General features: G+C 30.2%; 1 protein-coding gene across 3 annotated transcripts in view; it reads left to right on the top strand.

Annotated features, from left to right (window-relative positions):
- The window catches only part of LOC143080309 (retinoblastoma-like protein 1), a 73,206-nt gene that overhangs the window by 20,291 nt on the left and 35,615 nt on the right, over window positions 1–17,300 (top strand). For all 3 annotated transcript variants that reach the window (XM_076256074.1, XM_076256075.1, XM_076256073.1), the window contains exons 5-7: window positions 878–1,003; window positions 1,604–1,764; window positions 2,028–2,092. In XM_076256074.1, coding sequence (XP_076112189.1) covers window positions 878–1,003; window positions 1,604–1,764; window positions 2,028–2,092 — 352 coding nt within the window. The remainder of the gene's footprint in view (window positions 1–877; window positions 1,004–1,603; window positions 1,765–2,027; window positions 2,093–17,300) is intronic.

The following is a 17,300-nucleotide window of genomic DNA, read 5'->3' as shown; positions in this document are numbered from 1 at the left end:
CCAAGTTGATTTCAGATGATGCAAATAGGTTTATACTTTTGTCAACCTTTATAATTTCTCAAAGTCATCCAAATGTCCTTTTGAACGCTGATTCAATGTCTAAAACTATAGATTAATTTCTATGCATCATTATTTTGATGCATTAATATAATAATTTATATTTTGAAAAAAATATGTATATACTAATAGATTATTGTTGGTTATCTCAACGAGATTGATTTTCTCGCTTGAGCCGGTTACGGCGAAAGCGAGAAAGCAATCGAGTTGAGATGACCAATGATAATCTGTTTATCGCTATTTTACCTATGACGACCTTGTCAATTTCATTAGCAACGCCACGTGGCTCCTTAGTTTCTTGCGATAATTTTCCATCTCAAGTGAGTAGCATGATATGAAAAATGATCACAAAAAAATATCAAAGGAAAAATGCACAAAATATCGATAAATTAAAATTTTGTTCCACGCTTTTAAATCTCTTTTTTTTTGTGTGGGTGGAAATTTTGAAGCTTGTATCGAACAATTCTAAGTCAAATTTAAGGTACATGTATATAAAGTATATATTTAAAAGAATTCTTAATAATAATAAATTAATAGTATAAACAAGTTACTGTAATGAACAATAGTGGGTTTCATTTATCTCTGGTGAAATCAACTATACTTTTTCAGGAAAATAACATGCATGTGAATTCATACTATTTTACCTACATCACACATACGTACAGGGTATAGTGATTATCTAGTGAATAGTAAGCCATATACCTATCATGATACAATATTTGTCATGATACAATATTTGTATGTATCATGTATGTAGCAATTTTGTATTTGTATGACAGTCCATCTGTAATTTTATTCAAATTCTTTTCTATTGTTGCAGGTCACTTCCCAGCCATTAGTGATGATCTGGTGAACTCTTACCACTTGTTGTTGTGTTGTATAGACTGGGTATATGCCAACAGTATACTGGGTGGAAGGAAAGATCTATTAAACTCAGATTTTCAAGGTGATTATTACACATTCATTCTTCTCTGCATTTCTCTTATAGCATAACTTGTCACCTTGTTTGAATTAATTCTACATTGTCTGTTCAAGCACAGCCAGAAAAAAATCATTCTAAGATCCTAAACATTATTGAATAATGTATTTAACTTTTACAAAAGTCAATCCAACAAATGATAGGAAGATAATATTTAGTTCAAGTAGAGTTAGACCTCAGGTTCCTGTTGTATCCATATACATGATATGTTGAATGATTCACAATACTATTCAGTGTATCAATATAGGGTAATCATTGAAAAAATATAAATAAGAATGATCTGTTACTTTGTGATGATGAACAGCAATAAAATTACTATTATGTTAAGTGTGTGTAAGGATCTTGTCATTTTATGGTACGTATGATTGTACCTTTCTTTTCTGATGTTTACTATTGACATTGGGAAAACAAAAAAAACAAATTTTTATTATAAGTTAGTCTTAAGTCTTGGTTTCAGTGAGCAATAGCTATAATGTCATAGTAGGCCACTGTTTCAGAATTATTTTTTTTTAAATGGATTATTACAAATTTTTTGTTAATACAAATTGTACACATTATATACTTCAGCATTGCCAGAAGATTATGAATCCAAAGACTGGAAACCTCCTGTAGACCCCCCTTGTATTATAAAACTTCTATGTGAGAAACATGAAGGTTTGGAAATAGAAGCTAAAGTTATAAAAGAACATTGGTGGAAACCACACATAAGAAAACTTTTTGAGAAAAAGGTGGGTATTCATTGTGTGTTATTTCCCTTAAATTCATTATCAAAACGGTTTTAATGATACCATGAAAATATTTTCGTAGCTACTTTTGCAAACCAGGGAAATATATTCATAAAACCTTTACAATCTTGAAAATATAATGAAGTAAGTTAAAAATGGTTGCAGTTTTTTTTCCTTTAAAAACTTCAAATAATCTGGTAATTGCTTTTAGGAAATTGTGTTTTAAAAAAAAAGATCTCAAAACTTGACAATTGACTCTTTTGTAGGTTTTGAAAGGAAAAACAGACACTTTGTCCGCAGTATTAGAAATTGGTAATTTTGAATTTAATAGGTAAGTTCAAATACATGGATATTTATTTTGATATACATTTATGTAGTGTGGATGTTTTCTCGTATTGTTACAGTAAAACTCTTTTTCAGTAAATGTAGTAATTCGCTTGTAGTTCATAGATTGCACTGCATGTATCAAAATGTATTCAAAAGAACTCCATAATTTACTATAAAAAAAAATGATTGTTTTCAAATACTGTAAAATTATTCATATTACAGCTAATTTCCTAATGCTTGTAGAGTAAAACTTTGGTAGGCTTGCTTGCCCTGTTTGTTTAAATGTTAATTCAAGCTTTGTAATTAAGATTGCTATCTTCAGATGATATTTATAGGCATATTTTAACCTGTATATATTACAGTGTTCTAGGATTTTTTTGGCACCTTGACTTACCACGGGTAAGATCAATAAAAAAATTACTTACCCACATCTAAAAGTTAAATCCGCCAACCAATGCGGACGGCGCAAAGCATACCTCCTGGTCCTTTTTTCAACATCATACAGTTTGTCTCTCTGCTTTTTGTCAAGTTTGGGCTTTTTGGGTGGGGGTGATGCTTGATTTATATCGTTTAGCCTTTTTGAAGTAAATCCAAACTTATGCAAACTCATGATCTACAGATTCAGTTTGAATTTTCCGCCATAATAACTTTGAATATTGTAATTTACTGAACAAAGCTGGATTCGGATACGATTGAATTTTGTACAAAATTTAAAAAAAACGATTTCTTACTAAATTTGACAAATATGTTATTGTTATTACTATGTCATTTATTAAGAGCTATAATAAATGCAACTGTAAGTTTATTTTCCTCCGATGACAAGAAAAAAAATCGTTTATGTCCCGATTTAAGCACCAGTTATCAATCCGGATTTTCCGATTTTACCGACACCGTGACCGACTTTTAGAATGATAGGGGAAGAATGTGGTCTCTTTTGCGCTTGATTACACCTAGTAAACGAGTGCTTGAATAAAAGCGCCGATAGACATCGACAAAATCTTCGATCTTTTATCAAAGTTTTTTCTCGTGATTTAATAAAAATAAAAAGCAGATATGGGAAAATTGAAGAGGACCGGGAAATTTCAAGAGTTTTTTTTGTCAAAAGATTTTATTTATTTATGTTTTGTATGTTTTTGTTATATCAGTATTTAAGTCTAACGTATCTTGACACTATAGTACGTATTTGTATTCTCCATCCCTTCTAAATATACTTTTCAAATATTATTTATATTTAACATATTGTCTTGAAAGGTAGAAATTCAGATAATTATGTCTTAGTTACTGAGACCCATGGCTGTCAACTAATAAAAAATCGTTATTTCAGAATCCAATTCCTTTGTAATATTTCAAACAACAACACTTGGTTGGTTGAAAATGTCTTATATTTGTAAACTATGGAATTCGTCCATTGAGGCAACAATGCTTTCAAAACAATAAAATTACCAATATTCCGAAAGATTCTATAATTGGCAATTAAGCAACAACTAACTTGCAGGCATTGCAGACATTTAACGTCTTAACAACGCAGCTTGCATGTTCATGTTGCTCAATTACAAGCTCAGTTGGTCTTTTTCTGTCGCCCAACATTGTAAACTAAAAAAAAACTCTTCTCTAGAAACTACTTGTCCAAAGTTAACCCTAATGTTTCAACAATTTAATATAGCCAATTATCATACGGGTGATAGGATCTATTGCCATTAAATGGTATGTTTTCATCTAAAAAACATTAATGGATAGGTACAGTGTAACCTGCCTAATCCGACACATTTTCATGGTCCAAACATATGCCTATCCTTACAGAAAAAAACAAGCATTCTGACACCCTGCTCAATCCAACATTATTTTCTGGTCCCCCAGCGTGTTGAGTTACACAGGTTATGCTGTATAAACTAAAAAAATAATCCTCAATGCAAGACCTACAAAAAGGTCATTAAATAAGATCTTCAAATAATCCAACATAACTAATTTCCAGAAAGGAAAAAAATAATAAAAATCAAAATAGCATGTTTTTTATGCCCCACCTACGATAGTAGAGGGGCATTATGTTTTCTGGTCTGTGCGTCCGTTCGTCCGTCCATCTGTTCGTTCGTTCGTCTGTCCGTCCCGCTTCAGGTTAAAGTTTTTGGTCAAGGTAGTTTTTGATGAAGTTGAAGTCCAATCGACTTCAAACTTAGTATACATGTTCCCTATGATATGATCTTTTTAATTTTAATGCCAAATTAGAGGGTTTACCCCAATTTCACGGTCCACTGAACATAGAAAATGATAGTGCGAGTGGGGCATTCGTGTACTGGGGACACATTCTTGTTTTACTAGGGTCAGGAATTCAGGGTCTTTGGAGCCTCTTATTGATTTTATAAATAAGAGTGATTAAGTCAATTTGGAAATACTTGAGTAAAAAAAGTTGATGAGAGAAGGATAAATTATAACCAACACTATTTGTATATAATGATAACTTCCTTCTTTGTGATCGATAAAGTTTTTTTATAAAGGGACTCTGACCCGTATAGAATTCAATTTTTATAGCATAACAATAAATATGTTGCCGCACATCCTTTGTAGAATTAGGTTTAAAAACTTTTTATATACAACAGGAAATTAATTGTCGACAATGCTTTTTACCTAATACAACTACAAAGTAAAATTATTTGATGTCAGAGGAAGAAAAAAACTTTGATCTGTTGACTGCATTAACAACATTAAATAGAGCAATGAAAATCACACACTTCATCAGGTTGATGAAAAAGTTTTTATTTGTTTATATTTTTTTTTATTGTTATATAGATTAGAAACTATCCATTTTAATGGGCTAAAGATTGCTGAAGCAATTAGGGCATAAGTTCAATATGTAGATTTTATCTGGATGGATAATTTTTTTCAAGGTTAGGGAAATAAATATTGGTAGAAATCAATAGATTTTTGTTTGAATTGTCTTCAGTAATATTACACAAGAGCTGCTTGAATTATTCCTCGATGGCATATTAGGTTGCTGATGAAAACATTTGGTTTCTGATAATGAAGTATTCTTCCAATTCCAGTGCTTTGTTGAGATAAAAATGTTATCTTTTGTTTGCTTATATAATTTGATTGGGGAAAAAACAATTTTATGACCTCAGTGTTCTCCCCAGAAATTTTGGATAGCATCACATTTGGCGTAAAAAAATAAATTGTATTTTTTTCAATGTAATTTGTCGCATCGTGGCAATGCTCTATTTCCTTTATGTTATATACGCTATTGTTTATTACAAAATGTATTATATTGTTTGTATGCTATAGGTCCTTATTTGGTTAATAAAATATTCTATTCCACCCTATTCTTTGTGTCTATATTGTTGAATTCATAACTGAGAATACAATTAAACTATCACCATGATAACAGTATTTTCATTTTATTTTTTCTATATTCATTTATAGTTCCAGAATTATTTTTTTCCTCTTGGGCCAAATAAAAATATATGTGTGGTTCCAGTTACCCTACCTACCCAGCTAAATGAATGAATGGTTTATTATAGTGCAACCTGTATAGATACAATTGCACTAAATATGTAGGAAAAAACACTGGTTCTCATAAAAAAAAAAAGGGAAGAGAAAGTATCATATAGCAATAAAAATTAAAATTAAAAAGTGTTTCTTTAACATGTCTATGAAATATATTGGTTCATGGTACTCAATGAATTAGTCCTAGTTGTTTCTTTTTATCAAAATGATACATATTTTTAAAAAAGTTAACAAATAGTCTGTTAATGCTTAGTTTTCTCTTTAGGTATCATTGTTTTCCGTCTACTGTGCCATTCGTGCATATGTAGTTATTATCGTAAAATGCGGATTTTTTCATATCTGGTCCGGTCCCGATCAGTAGTTTACACTAAAATATTCAATGACCGTCGAAAGCAATGAAAAATATGAAAAAGAAACAATGTTTGACAAGAGATTGGGAATGAATATGGCGTTTTTAATGCATTAAATGGATGAAACATAAATTAAAGCCAATTATGATCACTTTCTAAAGAAAGTACAAAACTTATTTAGCTCAAAATCAAAATTTTAAAGTAATACTAATATTTTGAAATTCATAAAAAGATACGACTCAACCTCTTTTTAAAAGAGAAAAATTGTTTGTTTCTTCGAATTTTCATTTTGCAAACATATATTTCGATTTTTTTTTATGATTTTCTGATTACATTTTCTCCTTGCGATTGCAGACCATGTGGTATTAATCATGTCTCACAAGTGACATCTTGGGGTATTGGTATCCAAACAGTTATCACCCAAAGGGCAAATTAACACCTATTTCATCACTCTAAATTGCCTCTATTGTCCAACTTGAGGGGATTACATTTCAAGGTGATAAAAATGTCCGACTTGAGGGGATTACATTTCAAGGTGATACATTTTTTTTATGATCACAAGCGGTAATTAGATGAAAGTTCAAAGTTTAGGACATGGCTTTACCATATAGAAACGAGAAAAATAACATCGTGAACATAATTATAGCGTCGAGGAAATTATCATAGCGTCACAGGAAGAAAATATAGCGGTACGAAAACGGCCTGGGGAGAACACTGGACCTGGTTCGATTTATGACCTGGTACGATCAGTGCGTTATGTTATTATCGTTATTTTGAAATTTGAACTTTTATTGTCAATTTATATTTTTGTTAATTTGAAAACTAAGAAAGGGTAGTTAAATAAATGGTCCATCACATCACCATAAAATGAGTACAGGAGGTAAAGTGCAACTCCTCAACAAATAGAGAGATGTTAATGAAACTTTAGATATAAGTAAGAGGTTGAGCTAGCTATAAAATCAGGTTTAGTCCACCATTTTCTACATAAGAATATGGCTGTACCATGTCAGGAATATGACAGTTGTTATACATTCATTTGATGTGTTTGAGAATTTTATTTTGCCTTTTGATAATGGACTTTCGGTTTTGTATTTTCCGCAGAGTTCAGAAATTTTGTGATTTTACTTTTTACACACTAGTAGAACCATACTTGAATTGATGAAAATGGCAGATCTTTGATTGTTACTGTCTAATTTAACCAAAATTTATATCAAGTCAGGCTTATTTATTATTTGTAGTTTGACATTGTATAGACTTTGTTGCCCTCATATATGATTTGTTTATTTGTATTTTTTTATTGTTGCCACAATTACTTTCACGACACATCTATTATTCAAATCTATCTCATTGGCAATGATGATGACCTCAGGTCATAAGGAGTGCATGCCTAATTTGAATTTTCTTTTGATATTAGTGCCTGTCGACCAACAAATATAACCTTTAATGATGGACCTGAATTTACATGATTTTACAATTACATGTATACTAAATATGATGACAAATATTTTGGTATAGCAATTTTTTTTTTACTGTTGTGAGAATTATAACACTAGATAAAAAAAATCAAATATTTGCAAAGCACTGACTTTGAAATAAGGAGCTGCTTGACAACAACAACAACAACAACAACAACAACAATACTTTATTTTAAGAGGGTTACACAGTTAGCTATATAACTAATCTTCCCTGAGGCCCTCGTAATGAAAAATCAAACAAAACACAAACATATACTAGTACATTGCATACATACATTAGCATAAAAAGTCAAGTGTGATAATAATGTTCAATACAACTTGATAAAATGTGATGAAAAAATAAACATGATGACATGATCAGTTTTTTATATTATTTATACAGCTAGGTTGATTTCAATAAATGATCTGTTATTTTGTATTTGAAAGAATTAATATTTGTAATATTTCTTAACGGTATTGGCAAATTATTCCACAAGAATGGTCCAGAATACATAAAAGATTTTTTGAATAATTCTGTTTTTGGTTTAGGGAGTATGAGGTTTCCTTGAACAGCATTTCTCAAGGGGTACGGATTTCTGTCTGAAACATAATGAAACTTGTTAGTAAGATATGATGGGGCATCATTATTAATACACTTAAATGTCATCACTAACTTATGATATTTTATTCTCTGTTCAACTGTCATCCAGTTTAAGTGTTTGAATAAGGGTGCAGAAGGAGCGAATGGGTCTGTTTCTAGTATTAATCTAGCAGCCCTCTTTTGTAATTTTAATATCCTTTTTAAACCCTCACTGCTACAACTACTCCACACTATACAACAATAATCAATAAGTGGCAAGATATAACCATTATAGAATAATTTTCTGCAGTCTAGATTTAGAAATTTTTTAATCTTTAATAGTAGATATAGTCTAGATGATATTTTTGAGCAGATCAAGTCAATTTGGGTTGTCCATGTGAGGGAAGGGTCAATTTTAATGCCTAAAAGACTTTCGCATGTGGAAGATTGTATCACTTGATTGTTAATAGTTAAACAACTCTCATTGTAATGTGGCATTGCTCTTTGCTTCGTTCCAATAATCATATATTTTGTTTTATTTTTATTGATGAACATATTGTTATCATTGCACCATGCCTCTACACCATGTAAATCTTCTTGTACCTTTGACTGAAGAGTTTGATAACAATTACCAGAAAGATGTAAGGTTGAATCATCGGCATATAAATCAGTGCAACAATTTTTCATATAAATAGAAAGGTCGTTGATGTATAATATAAACAGAAGGGGGCCTAATATGGAGCCTTGGGGAACACCATACTTGATATGAAGTTTTTCAGAATGAGCATTACCAATTTGTACTTGTTGAGTTCTTTCATTCAAATACGATTGAAAAAAAGAAACAGCAGTATTATCAAATCCATAAATTTCAAGTTTTTTACAGAGGATATCATGATCTACTACATCAAAAGCTTTCTTAAAATCCAACAGGACTGCTAAGTTGATATTACCATCATTCATATCCTGTATCCATTTATCTATGATATTGATAAGGGCAGTTTGGCAAGAGTGTTCTTGTCGAAACCCAGACTGTGCTGGGTGTAAAAGATCTAATCTTTTAAGATAGGCAAACAAATGTTTTGAAACATGCTTTTCTAAAAGTTTTGATAAAACTGGAAGTACAGAAATTGGTCTATAATTTGTTGCCATGAATTTTTCACCAGCTTTAAAAACAGGGGTTACTCTTGCATTCTTTAAAACACAGGGAAATGTACTTGTATCTATTATTCTGTTAAAAATGTAAGTTAAAGATGAAGTTATGAAAGGAGCACTCAATTTTAAAATTTTTGGTCCTATGTTATCAGATCCGGTGGATTTATTAATGTCAAGTTTGATCATCTCATTAAATAGACCATTTATTGTGACTGGTGGAATTGAAAATTTTACTTGTTCTGACTTAGTAAATTTCTTTTGTACAAAATTATTTAATTTTGCATAATCATTATTTTTGCTCATACATCTGTCAGTCCTCAGGTTTTCAACACAAGATGTAAAAAACTTATTAAAAACATTACAAATGTCCCTGACATTATTAGTTTTAATACCATCTTCATTTAAAAGTTCATATGGCTTTTCTTGTTGGGATGGGTTAAGACTGTGAATACATTTCCACAAATCTTTAGATGCTTTTGAATCTTTTACCATCTTTGAATAAAAATTTCTTTTTGATTCATCGATTATGTGCTTTGTCCTGTTTCGCCAAAATTTGAACTCGGACCACATTTCTAATTTATGGTATTTTTCTCTCATTTTTCTGGCATATGCAATTTCATTATTGAACCATTCAGGTTGTCTGTCTCTTTTTACTCGTTTAGTAACAATTGGTGCATGCTTATCTAGAGCTGCATTAAATATGTCATACCACATCTGAATACATGTATTTGGGTGACTTTCATGTTCAATTTTATCAAAAGGTGCAATAGCTAAGTCACTTAGAAAATTAGCCTCATTGAAATTTTTAAAATTTCTGTAAGAAATGGTAGTATGAATATCTTTTTTGATATAAGTGGAATTTTTTTCTTTTCTAGTTAAACAAACTGGATAATGATCACTTATTGAAAATTTAGCAACATGTGATTCTAGTATCAAATCTTTATTGGTGACATAAACATGATCAATTAGTGTACTAGAATCAGGTGTAACTCTTGTTGCCTCTTGAATTATCTGGTTGAGGTTGTAGGTTTCTAATAAACTTAGCCATTTTTGTGGTTGTTTATTAGGTTTTAAAAAATCTATATTAAAATCACCAACTAAAATAATATCTGAATTAGGATTAATAGCAGTTGTAATTTCTTTTTCAAATTCATCAATCCAATTAATTAGTGAATTAGGAGGTCTGTATACTGAACATAATAAAAATGATTTTTTGTGAACTGGTTTTATTTCAAACCACATTGTTTCAATGTCACTTATTTCAAATTCAGCTTTTCTATTAAATGTTACTTTTTCTGAAAAATAAGCAACCAAACCACCTCCACCTCGTAATAGTCTATCTTTTCTGTTTAAAATGAACCCAGGAATTTGTATAAAATTATCCTGGGTGTTAATGTCCAAAAATGTTTCACAACAACAGTATATGTCAGGAGGATTTTCAGAAAACATTAAATTGTATTTGATTTCATCCAGCTTGTGTTCAAGTCTGTTGACATTATGTGAACATATTTTTATACCCTTTGTTGAAGAAAAGTCATAAACATTATCCTTTTCTTCAGATGTTTCTTGTAAATTAGGTAATAATTCATAACAATTATTATTAAATAAGGCATATAAACATGCTATCAATAATACACTTAATCCAAAAGAAAAACAAAGCTTTAGATCAACAGGTGATAAGGCCTCAGGGGGATTGCATAAAACATTCATATCAGTACATTGCAAATTAATTACCTCATCATTAGATTCATAAGTAACATTATCAGATTCTGTAACGGCTACACAAAGATTGTCATTCACTGTAAAATTTCCAGCATTAGTCGACACTGGAAACAGGGCTGTTAATTAACTGAGTGAAATATTCTATGCAGGTTCATGTTAGCCTCTATTTGTTATTTCTTAAATTGCCAAGTAAAATTTGTATTGCTTATAATTTGATATTTCTTAGGCAAATCAGTTATTGTACATGATATTTACGAACCTTCCACTGCTTATCTAAACTTGGCTTCTAAGTATTTTTGATAAGATTTTGTAAAAATCTTGCAGGATCCGTAGGCCTGCCATGGGGCTCTATTTTCTAAATGTGTTAAAATCCTAAATAGATACCATACTATCATTGGTAAACAGCTTTTTCTTAGTTTATTTAAAGCACTGTTTACAAAACATGTCCTTAAGAACTAGCAAAGAAAAACATTGTCTGCAAGGGGGGCAAACATTTGGTAATTATAATTTTTTGAATTTAAACCATCTTGAGTTATGTCCCTTAAACAATTTACAAATTGCACTGTTTATATTCCTTCTGATGATACTTTAAAGTATTTCTGTATTTGTGTTATTATTTTATTCTCCCCTTTCAATTTGAAGTCACATATCTTATAGGAAAAGGTATATGCATTACAAACAAATTTCTTCAAAAAAAAATTCTGGGGTGTAGCTATGAAGTTAAATGTAAAAGCAGGACAAAGATTATTATGAGATATAAAATAGAAATTGTAGAAAAATAATTCTTGCTCAAAATAAATAATTGAGAGGTAATTTACACAAGTATGTTGAGTTTGACATCGAGGGAAAATGTTGACATAGAACCAAATTACTTCATAAAGTTTTTAAAACAGACAAGAAAAATTATTTGCACCAAGGTGAGACATTTTAGTAAATGGTCCAGAATATATCTTTTGTATAAAAGTGATGGATATTTTGAGAATGAGCCTTGTGATAAAAGTTTACACCCTCTTTATAAAGTCAGATCGTAAATATGTCTGTAAATTAAAATAAAGCAAATAAAATTGTATAACATTATTTTTGAGACAGATTCTTTGGTTTTCGCAGCCCTAAGGATGAAAAGAAAATAGAAAAAGGATTGCATGCTCACATGAATTGCATCATAATTTACATTGAAAGATGGGAATGAATATACTCATCTTTAATTTGTAAAAATCAGAAAGCACTTTTATACCTATCTGTTAAATGAAGTTTTAAAATTAAAATTATCTTGAGTACATGTTTACATTAAATTCTTATTGTTTCTTGTCTTCCTTCCAAAATAAATATAAAGAGATATCTATTTATATTGTGTATTCATGAAGTCTGTTCTCCCATATATATACTATGGTCTTGTATCTCTAGTACAAAAATGTTGAATATATAATGTTTATCATCTGAAGGGTAGTTGGGTGTAGAAAATTAGGAATACTCAGTTTTGCCACTCATCTTTGATTGAAGCCCATCCCAAAGAGGTGGATCAGTTCTGTAGAGATTAATTTGATTGAAATCATTTACAACCTAGTCTTGAGGGAAAAGGGTTCATGATAGAGATATGAAAATATTATGTCCATACAAGTTTTTTTTATGTTTTCATTGTTTAATCAAAATTACAATTCTTCTATAACTCAACCTTTCAGTCGTAGAAGAAATTTGTAACTTTTTTTTTCTAGTCCATTATTTTAATTTATGATTTATTGACTTTTGTTTATCCTGAATATGGCCAAGTTAAAGAATTCATCATTTAGTTAATCTATCTTATCACTAAATGCTGATCTGTGTGAATAGGTCCATCTGTCCATGTTTTTAATAAAAATTTCACTAAGAAGAAACATGACGCAAAAAGACCTGTTCTACATACTGGATTTTTGTGCTCCGAGCACTGAGCAAAGTTTTATGACTTCAACCCCTGTTCTACATCCTTTGTTTTCATTTTTTCTAAGTCTCTCTGTTTTTAATTTGGAGATTTTGCCCAAAAAAAAAATCTGACCTTATTTAAAAGTATATCAGTGCTTTATGATTTAAAGTATATTTATTATTATTACAAATCAGGGTTTTATAAATATTTTTTTTTTCATTCATATATTATGAATAAATTCTCGTGTATGTTGATACTTACATAGAATGGAAATAAAAACAAAATTGTAAAATGATAATTATGTCTACATTTAAACATAATCAATAATATAGATCCTTGCAAGAGAAAAAAAGCAAGTCATACACCGTGTATAATATATATTGACAAAACTCTATCCAAAATTATGAAATAATACGCAAAATTATTAACAATTCATTAAGTAGTTATATTATTTGGATTGTAATACTTGTGTCAACATGCTCATGGTAAAGAGAGGGAAAAAGATAAATTTTCTTTGTTTCTACAGTTGAGAGATTTTGGCAAGGTTACAATCTTTAATTTTACCCATGAAGTAGGATCTTCAAAAGCCTTTCTAATTAAGATAAAATTTAAAAGGATAGAAATATTATATATACATGTAGTGTAGACACGTCTTTGTTAAAAACAACATACTGCTGAGTTCTAGGTTAGGTCAAGAGTCCGCAGTATCATAACAATGAGAGAATTAGGGTTTAAAGTACGTGAAGAGAATCATTGTCATATAGATAGGTAATGTCAATTCTCAGTCGGTTCTCAATGGGAACTGAACTAAATTTGATAGGTGTTTTAAACGACGGGAATCAATTTCATTTGAGAAATGCGCACTGTTTGTCAATTGGATTAATTCTTTGTTCAGCGTTTAAATGATCATGAACATGCATAGATCATCTTTGAACCTGCCTTTCGTTCTTTGTCGTTCCTCTGTCTTCTCTTCAGATTTCTATCATAAAGATGTAAAAATGCTATTAGAATTTGAATACCAAGATTTAATCTATCACTTATAGTGTTTTCTTTGCTCATTTACAGAAATTCAAATCTGCCAGAAATAATTAATTTTCAATTAAGAATTCTAACATATGTATATCATTCTTTAGAAGTTACTGTCTTCCAAAATCATGTAAGTCTACAAAATGAACTGTAATAATGAAAGTAAGAATTGATACTAAGAAATTTAAGCCTTTTGAATTCCTAATATATACAATTACAAAAGATGATATCAGTTCCAGCAAAATTGTAAAATAATCTTACATATACTGTAAACAAGTATATTTTTCGTGATTTAAGTGCAAGAACTTTGCATACTGGGGTAAAATTTGTGCATTAAACAACAAGTTCACCTTTCTCATCAATAGTGTTGCTTTCTACAAACTATTCATGCAGGGCATATCTTTGCACAGCTCATATGCTCGCCAAATAAGCTTATATAACCCTTAAATCAAATATCCATATCTAAAAAAAGAAGATGTGGTATGATTGCCAATGAGACAACTATCCACAAAAGACCAAAATGACACAGGCATTAACAACTATAGGTCACCGTACAGCCCATGTTTTCTGTAAGTATGAAGGTTATAAAAATGAAAATATCAAGATTGTGGCAAGCTTTTGCAGTTCTGCATATGACCGACTTTGTCTTCAGGGGAGTAGTTCATTAGGTGGAAAGGATTATTAGGAATATTATGATGTGAATATGAATGAGAATAGATAATTTCACTCTTCCCACCAATAGTGTTGCTTTTAACAAACAATTCATGCAAGGGATATTTTTTTGCACATTTCGCATTTTCACCATATAAGGAAATCAGCCAATATAACCCTTGAACCAAAATTTCAACATTCTCAGTCAATCTGAAGGTCATTATAAGTACCGATTTTCAGGTTGTCTGCATGTTGATATCGTAAAATATCAGCTGCGAGACATAATATGAAGCTTTTTGTCGAGTAAGCGCAGCGAACGAGATCAAAAAGCCTTCATATTATGTCGAGCAGCTGATATTTTCCAATATTAATATGCCGATAACCTGATAATCGATTTATCGGGCTATATTTGCGTCTTTTGGAAGTATTGTCTTAGTTTCACCAGCAACGGGAAGTTGACTTGATAAGTTCGGGTCAAACTTATCAACGTCAGTTCAAACATTATGACGTCGCTGATATGTCCGGGTCAAAGTTATTAAGGCCAAGTCAACGTATTTGACGTTACAAAGCCATGATATGGAGTTTTTTTAAGAGCTGAGCAGATTGATATAGACAGTTGGACGACCGATAAAGTAAAATATCAAGCTTGTGTGCAGCTCTGCATATGACCCACTTAGTCTTCAGGGGAGTAGTTCATTAGGTGGAAAGGATTATTAAGGATATTTGATTTGATAATGAATGATAAAAGATAAGTTCACCCTTCATGTCAATAATGGTACTTTCCATGAATAATTCATGTAGGGGATATTTTTGCACATTTCACATGCTCGCCAAATAAGCTTATATATCTCTTGCATAAAAAAAAGTCTGAAGAACATGGAAAAAGTAAAAGATCAAGTTTGTGCAGCTCTGCATATGACTGACTTGGTCTTCAGGGGAGAAGTTCATTAGGTGGAAAGGATTATTAGGGATATTTTAATTGATGATAAAGTAGAAAACAACTAGGACAAGAGAAAACCAATCCTTGGTACAATATAAAAGAAAAGTATTATAATGACATAATTTTGTAAGATATGTGCCAGTTATTTCCTTCCATACGAAGAACATAAGTATCTATTTGATAAGTATGGATTATATTACTTTAAATCACATTTCTATTTTATATGCTGTATCATCTTTAAAAGTAACAAGTCTTTGACTGACAATAAGATTTTAAATCTAAAAGTACCGATCAGTCCCTATTGTCATGTATTGTCATGTTAGTTAAATATTCTGTCATTAAAGTTAGCTACCTTCAAAGGATAAACTGCAAATTATCTTTAATCAACAAAACGTTTGTAGTATTTGATAATGATGTGACTTTAAAAGATATAATAGTCAGTGGTATTAGCGAAATATTTGAATAAAATGGTTTTTAAAGAAAACATGACTAGCAATGATAAGTCACAGATTATTTCTCTGTGAGAGGTGAATCTTTTGTTCTGAATTTCTATTGTCATTCTTTTGCACTAATCTTTTATTTGGTGGCGTAATTGTTTGATCTGTTGATCAGGTCAATAGATCATTTTATTGCTGTCAATAAGAAATTTTAGTGCTCCTTTTAGATCCAAATTCATGTCACTTGAAAATTAAAATTGTTGAAGTAAGAAATAGTGGAATTGATCAACCCTTTCTTTTTTGACATAATTAATGAATTTAGAAAGTTTCAACTATTTTTTTTTTTGCCTTTTAAGAGTATAATTTGAGTATTTTTAATTCATGAATTAATTATATTCATATTATTTCTTATCTAGTAAAATATTCGAGGTCAAAATCAAAATTTGGTTTATTATTGTGAGTGTGTAGCAGTTTGATTGCAGACCTATTTCCTATAGTACTTCAGCTACATTGACTCATTAAAGACTTTGACAACCTGACACATTTGAAAGGTATTTAATTGGTTCCAAGGTATGCTAACCTTTTTGGAGCATCCTGTGTCACTCATAGTTTGATAAGAGTTTGTGTGTTGCCTGACGCTGTCGTGTTATATATAGTTGAAAATTGCACGTCTTTTAGTGTTCACATGCATTGAGCCAGTTCCTCTCATAAGTGTTTTCTTGTGAATTTATTTTTTGCTTTCCCATGCAAGTTGATTCTATATATTTTACCTATTTGTTGTACCTTGGTCCCAGGTACAGAAATGTATATTTATTTGAGATAATTAAGGTGCTAATTGCTGTCTATTACGATACAAATTTTACTAATAGATTTTCCGTAGATGTTAAAAACAACGATTAATAAATTCTTTTCATCTCCGATTTCTAATTTTCTTTTATTGAAAGAAGAAAATACATCAATAACAATTTTAAATAAGTGTGCCTTTGCAGAGGGTGACACTGCATCGCATTTTATTTATCCATCAAATAACTTATTGATAAAGTATAAAAAAGGTGATCAATTTTAATGTATTTAAGCTGCGATAATGATGAAAAATGCATTCAAAGGAAGTTGAATATAGATTTTACCTTGATAACAATAAATTATAGGAATATTTATGATTGATCTAATATCAAACTGCTTAAGTGATATTTATTACTGAATTGTCAGAAATGTAATGAATAATTGTGTAAATCTGCATGCAAAGAAATATTATATTTGCAATCAATTTTGTCAGTGTCTTAAAGTTATTAAAACATATCAGTGGTATAAAGGTCAATATATACAAAATTTAATTTAATTGTTTAATTTTTTTTTTATTTTTTTTTTTTATATATAGTTTTCCATTTCTGTAAACAATAAAAAATTAAACAAAATGTTGCTGAATGCCTGCATTTGATTTTTTTATGATTATGTTATATCAACAAACTAAAGACTTGACCACTTCTTGCTCCCCTTTCTCTAGA

Source organism: Mytilus galloprovincialis, chromosome 6, assembly GCF_965363235.1.
Source record: "Mytilus galloprovincialis chromosome 6, xbMytGall1.hap1.1, whole genome shotgun sequence".
Classification (NCBI taxonomy): Eukaryota; Metazoa; Mollusca; class Bivalvia; order Mytilida; family Mytilidae; genus Mytilus; species Mytilus galloprovincialis.
Note: the sequence above shows the minus strand (reverse complement) of the source record. Positions and strands in the feature narration are given on the sequence as shown.